The sequence below is a fragment of the Ailuropoda melanoleuca genome, chromosome 7 (assembly GCF_002007445.2).
Source record: "Ailuropoda melanoleuca isolate Jingjing chromosome 7, ASM200744v2, whole genome shotgun sequence".
NCBI lineage: Eukaryota > Metazoa > Chordata > Mammalia > Carnivora > Ursidae > Ailuropoda > Ailuropoda melanoleuca.
In genome coordinates, this window is record NC_048224.1 from 61,496,563 (window position 1) to 61,511,746 (window position 15,184).

The following is a 15,184-nucleotide window of genomic DNA, read 5'->3' on the forward strand; positions in this document are numbered from 1 at the left end:
AGAATAAAGAAGCTGAGAAAAAGAGAGAGAAACAACTACTGGATCACAAGGGGAGAATTCGAGAGATAAGTGATAACATAAAGTGAAATAATATTAGAATAATTGGGATCCCGGAAGAAGAAGAAAGAGAGAGAAGGGCAGAAGGTATACTGGAGCAAATTATAGCAGAGAACTTCCCTAATTTGGGGAAGGAAACAGGCATCAAAATCCAGGAGACTCAGAGAACCCCCCCTCAAAATCAATAAAAATAGGTCAGCGCCCCAACATCTAGTAAAACTTACAAATGTCAGAGACAGAGAAAATTCTGAAAGAAGCTTGGGACAAGAGGTCTGTAATCTACAATGGCAGAAACATTAGATTGGCAGCAGACCTATCCACAGAGACCTGGCAGGCCAGAAAGGACTGGCATGATATATTCATGAAAAAAATACTCAGCCGAGTATACTTTATCCAGCTAGGCTGTCATTCAGAATAGAAGGAGAGAGAAAAAGCTTCCAGGACGAACAGAAACTAAAAGAATTTGCAATCACCAAACCAGCCCTACAAAAAATATTGAAACGGGTCCTCTAAGCAGAGGGAGAACCCCAAAATAACATAGACCAGAAAGGAACAGAGACAATATACAGTAACACTCACCTTACAGGCAATACGATGGCACTACATTCATATCTTTCAATAGTTACCCTGAATGTAAATGGGCTAAATGCCCCAATCAAAAGACGCAGGGTATCAGATTGGATAAAAAAGCAAAACCCATCGATATGCTGTCTGCAGGAGACTCATTTTAGACCCAAGGACACCTCCAGATTTAAAGCGAGGGGGTGGAAAACCATTTATCATGCTAATGGACATCAAGGAAAGCTGGAGTGGCACTCCTTACATCAGAAGAATTAGATTTTAAACCAAAGACTATAGTAAGAGATGAGGAAGGACACTCTATTGTACTTAAAGGGTCTGTCCCAACAAGAAGATCTAACAATTGTAAATATCTATGCCCCTAACATGAGAGCAGCCAGTTATATAAGCCAATTAATAATGAAATCAAAGAAACACATCGACAATAATACAATAATAGTAGGGGACTTTAACACCCCACTCATTACAATGGACAGATCTTCTAAGCAGATCAATAAAGAAACAAGGGCTTTGAATGACACACTGGACCAGATGGACCTCACAGATGTATCCAGAACATTCCATCCTAAAGCAACAAAATACGCATTCTTCTCAAGTGCACATGGAACATTCTCCAGAATAGATCACATCCTGGGTCACAAATCAGGTCTCAACCAGTACAGAAAGACTGGGATCATTCCCTGCATATTTTCAGACCACAATGCTTTGAAACTGGAACTTCAATCATAACAGAAAATTTAGAAAGATTTCAAATACATGTAGTGTAAAGAGCATCCTACTAAAGAATGAATGGGTCAACCAGGAAATTAAAGAAGAATTTAAAAAATTCATGGAAACAAATGAAAATGAAAACACAACTTTTCAAAACCTTTGGGATGCAACAAGGTGGCCCTAAGGGGGAAGTATACAGCAATGCAAGCCTTTTTCAAGAAACCAGAAAGTTCTAGGGGCACCTGGGTGGCTCAGTCGTTAAGCATCTGCCTTCAGCTCAGGACATGATCCCAGAGTCCTGGGATCGAGCCCCGTATCGGGCTCCTCCACTGAGAGCATGCTTCTTCCTCTCCCACTCCCCCTGCTTGTGTTCCCTCTCTCGCTGGCTCTCTCTCTCTCTCTCTCTGTCAAATAAATAAATAAATAATCTTAAAAAAAAAAAGACACTTAAAAAAATAATAAAATTTAAAAAAAAAAGTTCTCAAATATACAACTTAACCCTACACCTAAAGGAGCTGGAGAAAGAACAGCAAATAAAACGTAAACCCAGCAAGAGAAGAGAAATAACAAAGATTAAAGCAGAAATCAATGAAATAGAAACCAAAAGAGCAGTAAAACAGATCAATGAAACTAGGAGCTAGTTCATTGAAAGAAATAATAAGATTGATAAACCTCTGGCCAGACTTATGAAAAAGAAAAAAGGACCCAAATCAGTAAAACCATGAATGAAGGAAGAGAGAGCATAAGCAACGCTGAAGAAATACAAACAATTATAAGGGTGTATTATGAGCAACTATATACCAACAAATTAGGCAAAACTGAACCGGGAAGAAATAGAAAACCCGAACAGACCCAGAACCAGCAAGGAAATTGAAGCAGTAATCAAAAATCTGCCAACAAACCAGAGCCCAGGGGCAGATGGCTTTCCAGTGGAATTCTACCACACATTTAAAGAAGAATTAATACCTATTCTTCTGAAACTGTTTGGAAAAAATAGAAATGGAAGGAAAACATCCAAACTCATTTTATGAGGCCAGCATTACCTTGATCCCCAAACCAGACAAAGACCCCACCAAAAAGGAGAATTACAGACCAATATCCCTGATGAACATGGATGCAAAAATTCTCACCAAAATACTAGCCAATAGGATCCAACAGTACATTAAAAGGATTATTCACCACCACCAAGTGGGAGTTATACCTGGGCTGCAAGGTGGCTCATCATCCACAAATCAATCATTGTGATACACTACGTAAATGAAAGAAAAGACAAGAACCATGTGATCCTCTCGATAGATGCAGAAAAAGCATTTAACAAGATACAGCATCCTTTCTTGATGAAAACTCTTCACAGTGTAGGAATAGAGGGTACATACCTCAATATCATAAAAGCCATCTGTGAAAAACAGCGAATATCATTCTAAGTGGGGAAGAACTGAGAACTTTTCCCATAAGGTCAGGAAGATGGCAGAGATGTCCACTATCACCACTGCTGTTCAACATAGTACTGGAATTTCTAGCCTCACCAATCAGACAACGAAAAGAAATAAAAGGCATCCGATCGGCAAAGAAGAAGTCACTCTTTTCATATGATATGATACTTTATGTGGAAAACTGAAAAGACTCCACCCCAAAATTGCTAGAACTCATGCAGGAATTCAGTCAAGTATCAGGATTTAAAATCAACGTGCAGAAATCAGTTGCATTTCTATACACCAACAAGGAGACAGAGGAAAGAGTAATTAAAGAATCTATCCCGTTTACAGTTGCACCAAAAACCATAAAATACCTAGGAATAAATCGAACCAAAGAGGCAAAGGATCTCTACTGAGAAAACTATAGAATACTCATGAAAGAAATTGAGGAAAACACAAAGAAATGGAAAAATGTTCATGCTCATGGATTGAAAGAAAAATATTGTGAAAATGTCTATGCTACCTAGAGCAGTCTACACATTCAAATGCAGTCCCTATCAAAATAACATGAGCTTTTTTCACAGAAATGGAACAAATAATCCTAAAATTTGTATAGAACCAGAAAAGACCCTGAATCGCCAGGGGAATGTTGAAAAATAAAACTAAAAAAGCTGGGGGAATCACAATTCCAGACTTCAGGCTCTATTACAAAGCTGTAATCATCAAGACAGTTTGGTACTTGTTCAAAAACAGACACATAGATCAATGGAACAGAATAGAGAACTCAGGAATTGGACTCTCAACTCCTATGGTCAGCTAACCTTTGACAAAGCAGGAAGGAATATCCAATGGAAAAAAGTCTCTTCAACAAATGGTGTTGGGAAGATTGAACAGCCACATACAGAAGAATGAAACTGGACCATTTCCTTACACCATACACAAAAATAGACTCAAAATGGATGGAAGACCTAAATGTGAGACAGGAATCCATCAAAATCCTTGAGGAGAGCACAGGCAGCAACCTCTTCGACCTCGGCTGCAGCATCTTCTTCTCGGACACATTGCCAAAGGCAAGGGAAGCAAGGGCCAAAATGAACTATTGGGACTTCATCAAGATAAAAAGCGTTTGCACAGCAAAGGAAACAGTCAACAAAACCAAAAGACAGCGGACAGAATGGGAGAATGTATTTGCAAATGACATATCAGATAAAGGGCTAGTATCCAAAATTTATAAAGAACTTATCAAACTTAACACCAAAGGAACAAATAATCCAATCAAGAAATGGGCAGAAGACATGAATTGACATTTCTCCAAAGAAGACATACAGGTAGCCAATAGACACATGAAAAAGTGCTCCACATCACTTGGCATCAGGGAAATACAATCAAAACCACAATGAGATACCAACTCAAACACCAGTCAGAATGGCTAAAATTAGCAAGTCAGGAAACGACAGATGTTGGCAAGGATGCAGAGACAGGGAAACCCTCCTACACTATTGGTGGGAATGCAAGCTAGTGCAGCCACTCTGGAAAACAATATGGAGGTTCCTCAAAAAAGTTGAAAATAGAGCTACTTTACAACCCAGCAATTGCACTACTGGGTATTTATCCCAAAGATACAAATGTAGTGATCCAAAGGGGCACCTACACCCCAATGTTATAGCAGCAATGTCCACAATAGCCAAACTATGGAAAGAGCTCAGATGCTCATTGACAGATGAATGGAGAAAGAAGATGTAGTATATATTTGCAGTGGAATATTAGCCATCAAAAAATGAAATCTTACTATTTGTAACGACATGGATGGAACTAGAGGGTATTATGCTAAGCGAAATAAGTTGGTCAGAGAAAGACAATTGTGATCTCACTGATACGTGGATTTTAAGAAACAAGGCAGAGGATCATAGGGGAAGAGAGGAAAAAATGAAAGAAGACAAAACCAGAGATGGAGACAAACCATAAGAGACTCTTAATGTCAGGAAACAAACTGAGGGTTGCTGGAGTGGAGGGTGGGTGGGAGGGATGGGGTGGTTGGGTGATGTACTTTGGGGAGGGTATGTGTTGTGATGAGTGCTATGTATTGTGTAAGACTGATGAATCACAGACCTGTACCCCTGAAACAAATAATATATACTAATAATAACAACAAACAAAACCAAGATGTACTTATTACTACTGGGTTATGATTATTTCTAGGCTCTTTAAGTAGACAGAGCTAAAGGTAAAAATATATGTCAGTTTGTTTAAGTCATAAATTGGTATTGGTGTCTGTAATTTCAGTCCATGACCTCAGGGTCTTCTCATTCTACCTGGCCGTAGTCTGTTTCCCATTTCCTACTGTCAGAACTCTGGTTCCCACCAACATTATATATACTCATTTACTCAAGTCCTATAAAAATGAGAAATTAGTTTCAGATTTACTACACCCATTCTATTGTAAAACTCCAAATTTATTTGCAGTTCTTTTTGTAAGCATATTCACTGAAGATGTTTAACATTCAAAAGTTCTTTGGATTGGTTTTTTTTCTTTTTGGTTGTTATGTTAACAATTTGATAATCAGGTTCTTTTGGTGGTTAATTAGTACCTATCTTCTTGCTGCGTTCTCTCCCCCTTCATATCTGATTTGAAGTACTGTCCCTTTACTCTTGGTTTAGAACTATAAGGCAATCAGCAAGAATACTATGTGTTGTTTAATTTTTTTCTCCCCTTTGATAGCTGCTCTATTATCAAGAGTATTTAGTGACTGTTACATACTATACTCTCTTATTGCCATCATTCAGTCTTAATTCTAAAAGCAAATATCTATTTAATAGTTTCTACCTGCCTTTATTTTGATGTCTGTCCAGTCATTATTGATTATCTGAAGCTCATTCTTTAGTGGTTCTCAAAGTGCGGACTCCAGGCCAGAAGCATCAGTCATCCTCCTCTGGGAAGGTGTTAGAAATGTAATCTCTGGGCTTCATAGGGACCAGCTGCCGGTGTTTTTGGAGTTTCTTGGTTGTGGGTTGTTTTTTTTTTTAAAGATTTTATTTATTTATTTTAGAGAGAGAGAGCAGGGGGAGGGAGAGCACAGAGCCCAACACAGGGCTCAGTCTCATGACCTTGAGATCAGGGCCTGAGCCAAAATCAAGAGATGGACACTTAACCGACTGAGCCATGCAGGCACTCCATGCCTGTGTTTGATAATGCCTCCAGCACTCTGATGCATGCTAAGGTTTTAGAACCACCTCTGTAGTAGAAAGACTCAGGGGAAAAATATTCTTAGAGTTCTTGTATTTCATAATAGTTGTTGGCAGTCTTTATATCTGAAAGCCAGTTTGGATATAAATTCCTTGACTCACATTTCTTTTGTTGACTATCTTGATGTGTTATTCTGTTGTTAACTGGCATAAAACACTACTCTCTAAAGATGAATCTGAATTTCTTTCTCTTCTAAGTGACTTGGTCTTTTGTGTGATGCCTCAATATTTTTGTTTATTTTCTCTACTGTTTTTTAGGCCTGTCTTTCTGGCCTGCTTTTATTGTTTTAGAGTACTCTATTCCTTGGTCTATTTTTTCTTATAACCAGTTAGTAAAATATTTTACCCTAATCATTTTCTGCCGCTTATATTGATATGAAATTACTTTTTCTGATGTTTTGGAAGGCAGAAGAAGAGAACAAGATTTTTTTTTTTAAATGGCTTCTGAGCAGTCTCCTTTATTATTTTTATGAAGGGTTTATTATTTTATGGGGTTTATTTATTTTATGAAGGGTTAAAAAATATGGCCTTAGACTTAATGGGATTTTTTTTTTCCTGGTTTTACTCTGCCTCACTCCCCCCACCCCATATCTGCATCTTCTCTTTTCTTTGTTTCTGATCTCAGCAATTTCTCCTCATTTGGGGGCTTTGTCATAGAAGTCCTGGAAGAGACCTTTGGCAGTTACTTTTGAAGGTTCACAGGACCTGGCCCAGGCCAGCCCTTCTCATGTCCACAGACACCTGCAGTCACCCTGTACATGTACAGCTTCTGCCCCTTCCTTCCACTCTTCTCAAATTGACTTGTCAGTATTTGTAGTGATTTTTCCCATGTGCTTTCTCCTGTGTAGGTATTCATAATAGTCTTACAGCTGTTAGTAATTTGTCCCTATCCTTATATTTTGGGGTTCACTGGGATACTTTGCTATTTAATTTTGTTGTAGATGTTGTCTGTGGGGGGTTTTGTTTTGCTATCCTACTAACTTTGTCTGTTTGTCTATCTATCTATCTGTCTATTTTTTTAGTAAACCCTGCACCCAGCATGGGGCTTGAACTTAATGATCTTAGGAACAAGAGTCACATGCTCTACCAGCTGAGCCAACCAGGCACCCCGTAGTTCTGTCTTTTTATGAAGCAGTTCAGGGAGATTCAAAAAGTTATGCCAGTTCCACCATACTCTCACTATTTTGTTAACCTCAGTGATGTTCATTTCTTAGACACTATAGGAAGAATGTGGGTTTATTTTTTTATTAAATTTTTTAAAAGATTTTATTTATTTTGTACAGAGAGAACAGCAGAGAGAGAGGGAGAAGCAGACTCCCCACTGAGCAGGGGCCCGATGTGGGACTCGATCCCAGGACCCCGGGATCATGACCTGAGCCAAAGGCAGACGCTTAACTGACACAGCCACCCAGGCGCCTGGGAAAACATTTTTAAAATGTATCTGTCTTTCCTCCCTTTCCACCCCACGTCGTTTAGAAGAAAAGACATTGGGGAAATGAGAACTGAAAATACTTTGCATAGTGTTCTTTTGTCTATTACAAATATCTTTAAAGTATGGGTTTTTTTGTTTGGTTTTGGTTTTGTTTTGGTTTGGTTTGGTGGTTGTTGTTAGCAATGAAAAATACATTTTTTTATAGTAGATATTTCAGGTTATAAAACAAATCAAATCAATTGGGGAAGTAAGATTTGTGTGTAGTCTTGCTCATTCCATATGTAACTAACTGTGAAATACAACAGCACCTTTAAGGATATCTAGGATCCAGTCTTTAAAAACCTTGCATTTGGATTGGTAGCTACTTTTTTGCAGCCAAGAAAGTCTGTACAAATTACTCTCTTGGTGTTTTCGGAAAATTTGAACTTCAAATCATATAAAACACGCCATACATAAGGCTTTTGTTCATTTCTGCTTTAGTTTGGGACCGTCAGCAACACATTTTTTTGTCACTGTGTTTATCTGCTTTTTTAAAATGAGACTCACTATCATCGCCAAGACCTATTTGCTAAATCAGAGACAGAAATAATATACAACTTCAATTTAGATAAATAATTTTAAGAAGTTGTGAAACTGCTTGAAAATAAAAACATTTCTTTTTTTTTTTTTTAAAGATTTTATTTATTTATTTGACAGAGAGACAGCCAGCGAGAGAGGGAACACAAACAGGGGGAGTGTGGGAGGAAGAAGCAGGCTCCCAGTGGGGGAGCCTGATGTGGGGCTCTATCCCAGAACGCCGGGATCACGCCCTGAGCCGAAGGCAGATGCTTAACGACTGAGCCACCCAGGCACCCCAAAAATAAAAACATTTCTACCAGATTTCATTAGTACTACTTTTCCAAAACCTTTAAATTGCTATGTTAATGACTATTTAAAGTCTTTTTTTATATTTTATAGAGACTCTCCTTAAATAATGACATATTTGAGGCAAATTCTGATAGTGATCAGCAAAGTGAGACAAAGGAAGATACTTCTCCAAAGAAGAAAAAGAAGAAATTAAGGCACAGAGAAGAGAAAAGCCCAGATGATATGAAAAAGAAAAAAGCAAAGACTGGAAAACTAAAAGATAAATCCAAACCAGAGCTGGAGAGCTCCTCTGAAAGTTTAGTTTTTGATTTAAGGACAAAGAAAAGAATTTCAGAAGCCAAAGAAGAATTAAAGGAATCCAAAAAGCCCAAAAAAGAGGATACAAAAGAAACTAAGGAATTAAAGAAAGTTAAAAAGGGTGAAATAAGAGATTTAAAGAATAAATTAAGAGAAGATTCCAAAGAAAACAGAAAAACAAAAAAAGAGAAATGTGTTGAATCTCAGTTGGAATCTGAATCAAGTATATTTAATGACTCCCCTTTTCAAGAAGATGACAATGAAGATTTACATTCTGACAACAGAGAAGAGAAACAGAAGATTAAAAGCATAAAAGATAAAGCAGGGCAAGATGCAGTTCAAGATGTTTTTGATAAACAGCCAGATGGCTTTGTGAGTGCTGATGAGGATGCAGATGTCAAAGCAAAGAGAAAAAGAAAGAAACTGAGAAAGACTGAGGAACTTAAAGAGAGCAAAACACTAGAAAACAGGAACCTTTTCCTAGAGAAGAAAACTGTATATAAGAAGCAAAGGAATCAGGACAAAGTCAAAAGCACCGCAGAGTTGGATAAGCTGCCGCCTGCACCTGTCCAGATACAAAAGAGTTCAAGAACAGGTGTGGAAGAGAGAGGCCTCAGGTCCCCTGACTCAGGTGGGGAGGTAAGTATTCTGGGGATTGGTTGAAGGGCAGTCAGAATCTTACAGAATACAGAAGTGTTCACATCAAGCTGGCACTCTTTTTGAGTGGTCAAGAAATTTCACGAAAACAAAGAGGAAACAGTGAAACTATAAGAATAGTTTTTCTGTGGTTAGGGAGTTACTTAATATGTGACTAGAATAAGCAGTTATAAATGCTGAAGATCATCCAGCTTTTGGACCTCCCAAGCTTATCTCTTAGTCTTAAAACTTGCTTTTTTTTTTTTAGATTACAACTAGAAAATTTAGGGCTAATATGTGAATAAAAGGATTTTTTAGGGGTACTCGGATGATATGTAGCATTGTGTAGTAATGCTGAAAACAAACTTCATCAGCTTAGATTTTCCTTACTTGATATTTTTCCCCTTCTGTCTTAATATACTATTTTTTACTTAAATAATATGCACAAATACTTATAAGCCTTTTGTATCTCAAAAAAAATGCTTAACAGGATTTTATCTCTTAGTATGAAAATTATTTTTGTATGGTTTTTCAAAATGTAAATATTTTCCACATTATGAAAGTATTCATATATGCAATACTCATCAAGGGCTATAAAAAGATCTTTTTTTTTAAATCCATTATTCTTTGTGGATTTATCTTACGGAAATAATTTTAAAGGGGGGAAAAGCTAGGTATACAAAGATATTTATGGTAGTGTAGTTTCACTGAAACTAAATACCAGTCCAACTAACTGTCTAGCCATGAGGGAAATAACTAAGAAAATGTTGTATCAACTTTGGGACTGTTATCTCTCCATTGAAATACTAATTATGAGGTCAATGTAGCAAAAATAGAAAAGCTTATAAAATGTTAAGCTGAAGAAAATTACACGTTTGAACTCAGTCGTTACAAATATCTATGCACTATAAATAAAGGAGAATGAATTTTATTTTATTTTATTTATTTCTTTTTTTTAGATTTTATTTATTTATTTGACAGAGACAGCCAGGGAGAGAGGGAATACAAGTAGGGTGAGTGGGAGAGGAAGAAGCAGGCTCCCAGCGGAGAAGCCTGATGTGGGGCTCGATCCCAGAACGCTGGGATCACGCCCTGAGCCGAAGGCAGACGCTTAACGACTGCGCCACCCAGGCGCCCCGAGAATGAATTTTAAACAAAATTGTCTATGTAAATTTAGAAAGATCAGAAGGGAGAATGTGAAGAGATTAAAAATAGTGATGTTTGGTTAGTAGGACTATAGTATTTTTTTGGAATTTATTTTTAATAATGAAAAAATATTTAGAGTGAGGTGTTGGGTTTTGAATTTTATATTTTGTAAATCATCATGGCTGAGGGATAATCCTGATTGAGGAAGCAGTTGATGTGAAAAAAGATTTAATAATTAGTGGTTATGGTATCCAGAATGCAGCCACTGATGCCAGGAACCTGCATTTTCCGGTTTTCAGATACATAATATCAGTTCTTTCTCTCTTCCTGTTTTGGGTCTTTCATATGTCTTTTTCAGGAGAAAGAGATTAAAAAAAATGAACCCAAAGAAAAAAACCAGAAAAGGCATGATTTGGACAAGGAAGAAAAAGGCCATAAAGAGCCAAAGGGATTAAAGAGTGAGTGTGAATACTAACATTTTATCATTTACCATTGTTGTCTTTTATACAAAGAATTTAATTTACTGTGAAGACAATCTCTCTTTCCTAACTTGCAATGTCATAGAACTAGAAAATTTCATTCACTGGAGAATTTAGAACTTTATGCTACTTTTATTTAAACAATTTAGTTTATTGTATAACAATTCATATTGTTTCTGTAATTAATTTTTTTCTCTTCTGTTCACTTTGTTCATTCTAGTTTTGATAGAGTACACTAGAATTACAGAGACACTGTAAATTAGTTGTGGTAGAAAAGTAAATGTCTGTGTGTATAGTGGATGCTGAATGAGATAAACTACTGTTAATACATGTGTTGTATTTACCTCTGAGTCATTTGTATAAATACCATATTGAATATAAATTTTGGATCAGAAAGATAGAACATAATGAGAATCCATGACATGTCAATACTAGAATCAAATACTTTATAAAACAGTCACCGTTACAGTATTTGAATAAAACCCCAATGGATATTTTAGTTCATGTACCAAAAGTACTTGGAACACATGTTCTCATGAAGCAGTGATTCTAAGAGATAGGTAATTTCCCCTGGTTTTTCTCCAGAAAGCTGTATATAGCTGAGGGTAATATTGAAAGTAGATTTTTGTTTTTGTTTTTGTTTTTTTAAGATTCTGTTTATTTATTTGACAGACAGAGAGACAGCCAGCGAGAGAGGGAACACAGGCAGGGGGAGTGGGAGAGGAAGAAGCAGGCTTCCAGCGGAGGAGCCTGATGTTTCCCCTACTCACCACCAGGAATCATTCTTGTGCAAGGTTAACTTAAGGATACAGTTGTAGGCAGTTGTTTTAAAGCAGAAGAACAGTGGTGACATGACTAGGAGTATTTTGAGACTCACTGTCTTCAGTAGGCCTTTGTCAAAACTGGGAGTAGTTCTGAACACTTAATTAACAGCCATTCACTTTAGAGACCCTTTCGAAATATTAAGCAGCCAATACAAAGGCCAGTTGAAATAACTTCATGGCTTCGAGTAAAAATTTCAAAAATAACTGTTTAACACCCAGATTTTCTTTGGATTACAATAGAAATTTGTGACTCATGTTTATTCTTTTTTCACCAGCATTTAAGGAAATCAGAAATGCATTTGATTTCTTTAAATTAACCCCAGAAGAAAAAAATGATATTCCTGAGAATAATCGGAAAAGAGAAGAAATACCACTAGATTGTAAAATCACAGAAGATCACAAAACCAAGGAAAACAAGCAGTTACTTAAAGAAAGGAGAAATGCAAGAGATGAAACTGATACTTGGGCATATATAGCTGCAGAAGGTGACCGGGAGGTTCTAGACAGTGTGTGCCAAACAGACGAGAATTCTGGTATGTGCGTAGTCATTTTGCAGTAGTTCTTCAGGGTAAATGTACCATATTATTTCACTCTCCTTATTCTTCTCTCCCAATGTAATTCTGATCAGAAAATAATGGAGTATATTTTAGCGAATCTCCTGACATTTTTTAATACATTTTTATATGAAGACTTAAGTCATTCTGTGATTTCTAAATTCATTAAACAAATATTTTCTGAGTTCCTATACTGTGCTCAACACATTTAGAAATTATAAAAATTTTGGTTTTCTACATTACCTACTCTTGCCAAGCAGTCTGTTTCTATATCTTACTAGATTTCTTTCAGAAAGTTATCAAATACAGACTTATTTGTATTCTGCTCTTTTAACTTTGCAGTAAGTAACACTTGATAAATAAGATTGTATTATAAATGCTGTCCTGGGGATGTTGGAATTGGCTGCCAAGGAGGGGAGAATCGTGTGTAGAATACAGAGTACAATAGCTATAGGGAATGGTAATAAAAAGAGTGGTGTGTGTATAAAACTAGGACAGAATAAACAAAGGAGATTAACCTGATAAAACTGTTATTTGTGAATCTTAAGAAACAATTGAAGAGAATTTTTAAAATACTTCAAAGTATGTGGCAGGCTAGATACTCTGGGTGGCTCTCATACTGCAGAACAACTAGATTCTGAATACTGTGTAAAACATGCTTTTTTATACATTGCTGAGCTTGCAGGAAATTGCTATACTTTCTAGGAGGAGTAGATGGAGGGAGGAAAGAGGTTACCCACAGGGCAAATGCCCAATAGCAGCATTCCTGTTGGGATATAAACAATAAAGAACAGATAGTAGGTATTGGTTTGCAAACTCAGAATTTCCCTGGGTGAAATCTGAAACCAGCCCCAGTATGGGAAGTGCAGGAAATGACCAAAGGAAGAGGCTGGCCATTTCAGATTAATAGGTGGCTGGTTTAATAAGGAAGGGAATTTATATACGAGGCTTGCCTTGGTTGACCGCAAGATGAGTAGATAAATCTGCACACATGCACACACGCACCCCTTCCCTGAATCTTACAAGTTTATATAGAGGCTTTAACTGGGTTCAGTCACATGTTTAGTCTAAATGGTCTCAGCAACACCTTATATCCTCAAGGCTATGTCCTTGAAATAGTTCCTAGTGTGGGAATGGTGGGTAGAATGTACATTCTAAGGAGACACCTCCGATTGCTCAGATCCAGCCTGTAGGTCAACCCAAAGTCATATCCACTTGATGACCTCCTCCAGTGGTAAACAGCATAAATAAAGCCAGAGGTTGGTTCATTGATAAGACTAATAGACAAGCTTCTAGCAACATTGATTATGGAGAAAAAAGGGTGCTTCCACAAACAATATTTCCAGTGAAAAAAGAGACATGGTTATAGATTGTATCCAGATTGAAAAGACAATTCTCTGAGCAGTTTTTTACCAATAAATGTGAAAACAGAATGAAATGGGAAAATTCCTAGAAAAATATATTTCAGCAAAACTGACCCAAGAAGAAATATAAAAATTAAATAGTTTTATAACTATTAAAGAATGTGAAATAGTAATTTAAAATAACCTTAAAAATTTAACACCAGGTGCAGATAGTTTCATATTCAAGAGCTTACCAAACTTATAAAAAGGTCTTCCTAAAAATAAAGAATGCTAACTCGTTCTATGGGCTTAATGTAATTTCAGAACCATAATGAGACAAAAACTTTGTTAGACAGGAAAACGACAGGCCACGCTTATGTAAATATCCCAAGCAAAACATTAACAAATTGAATCTAGCTGTATATAAAAACATTACCTGTTATGATCACGTTAGGTGTTCCCTAGGAATTCGCTGTGCAAAGGAGAAACTGATTCAAGAACATTCTTGATTTTTTTTTTTTTATCATATTATGTTAGTCACCATACAGTACATCCCTGGTTTCTGATGTAAAGTTCGATGATTCATTAGTTGCGTATAACACCCAGTGCGCCATGCAATACGTGCCCTCCTTACTACCCGTCACCAGCCTATCCCATTCCCCCACTCCCCTCCCCACTGAAGCCCTCAGTTTGTTTCTCAGAGTCCATAGTCTCTCTTGCTTCATTCCCCCTTCTGATTACCCCCCCTTTCTTTATCCCTTTCTTCTCCTACCGATCTTCCTAGTTCTTATGTTCCATTATGAGAGAAATCATATGATAACTGTCTTTCTATGCTTGACTTATTTCACTTAGCATTATCTCCTCCAGTGCCGTCCATGTTGCAGCAAATGTTGAGAATTCGTTCTTTCTGATAGCTGAGTAATATTCCATTGTATATATGGACCACAACTTCTTAATCCAGTCATCTGTTGAAGGGCATCTCGGCTCCTTCCATGATTTGGCTATTGTGGACAATGCAGCTATGAACATTGGGGTGCATATGGCCCTTCTCTTTACTACGTCTGTATCTTTGGGGTAAACACCCAGTAGTGCAATGGCTGGGTCATAGGGTAGTTCAATTTTTAACTTTTTAAGGGACCTCCACACTGTTTTCCAGAGTGGCTGTACCNTCTGGACCACAACTTCTTAATCCAGTCATCTGTTGAAGGGCATCTCGGCTGCTCCACGATTTAGCTATTGTGGACAATGCTGCTATGAACATTGGGGTGCATATGGCCCTTCTCTTCACTTACGTCTGTATCTTTGGGGTAAACACCCAGTAGTGCAATGGCTGGGTCATAGGGTAGTTCAATTTTTAACTTTTTAAGGGACCTCCACACTGTTTTCCAGAGTGGCTGTACCAACTTGCATTCCCACCAACAATGTAGGAGGGATCCCCTTTCTCCACATCCTCTCCNGGAGGGATCCCCTTTCTCCACATCCTCTCCAACAATTGTTTCTTGTCTTGTCAATTTTTGCCATTCTAACTGCCGTAAGGTGGCATCTTAGTGTGGTTTTGATTTGAATTTCCCTGATGGCTAATGATTTTGAACATTTTTTCA

General features: G+C 37.3%; 1 protein-coding gene across 3 annotated transcripts in view; it reads left to right on the top strand.

Moving 5' to 3' along the window:
* The window catches only part of MPHOSPH8 (M-phase phosphoprotein 8), a 56,269-nt gene that overhangs the window by 18,631 nt on the left and 22,454 nt on the right, over positions 1 to 15,184 (top strand). For all 3 annotated transcript variants that reach the window (XR_004626661.1, XM_034664941.1, XM_011232900.3), the window contains exons 3-5: positions 8,395 to 9,240; positions 10,742 to 10,841; positions 11,962 to 12,219. Coding sequence is in view for 2 of the 3 variants with exons in the window: in XM_034664941.1 (XP_034520832.1) it covers positions 8,395 to 9,240; positions 10,742 to 10,841; positions 11,962 to 12,219 (1,204 nt within the window). In the remaining variant the exon portion in view is untranslated. The remainder of the gene's footprint in view (positions 1 to 8,394; positions 9,241 to 10,741; positions 10,842 to 11,961; positions 12,220 to 15,184) is intronic.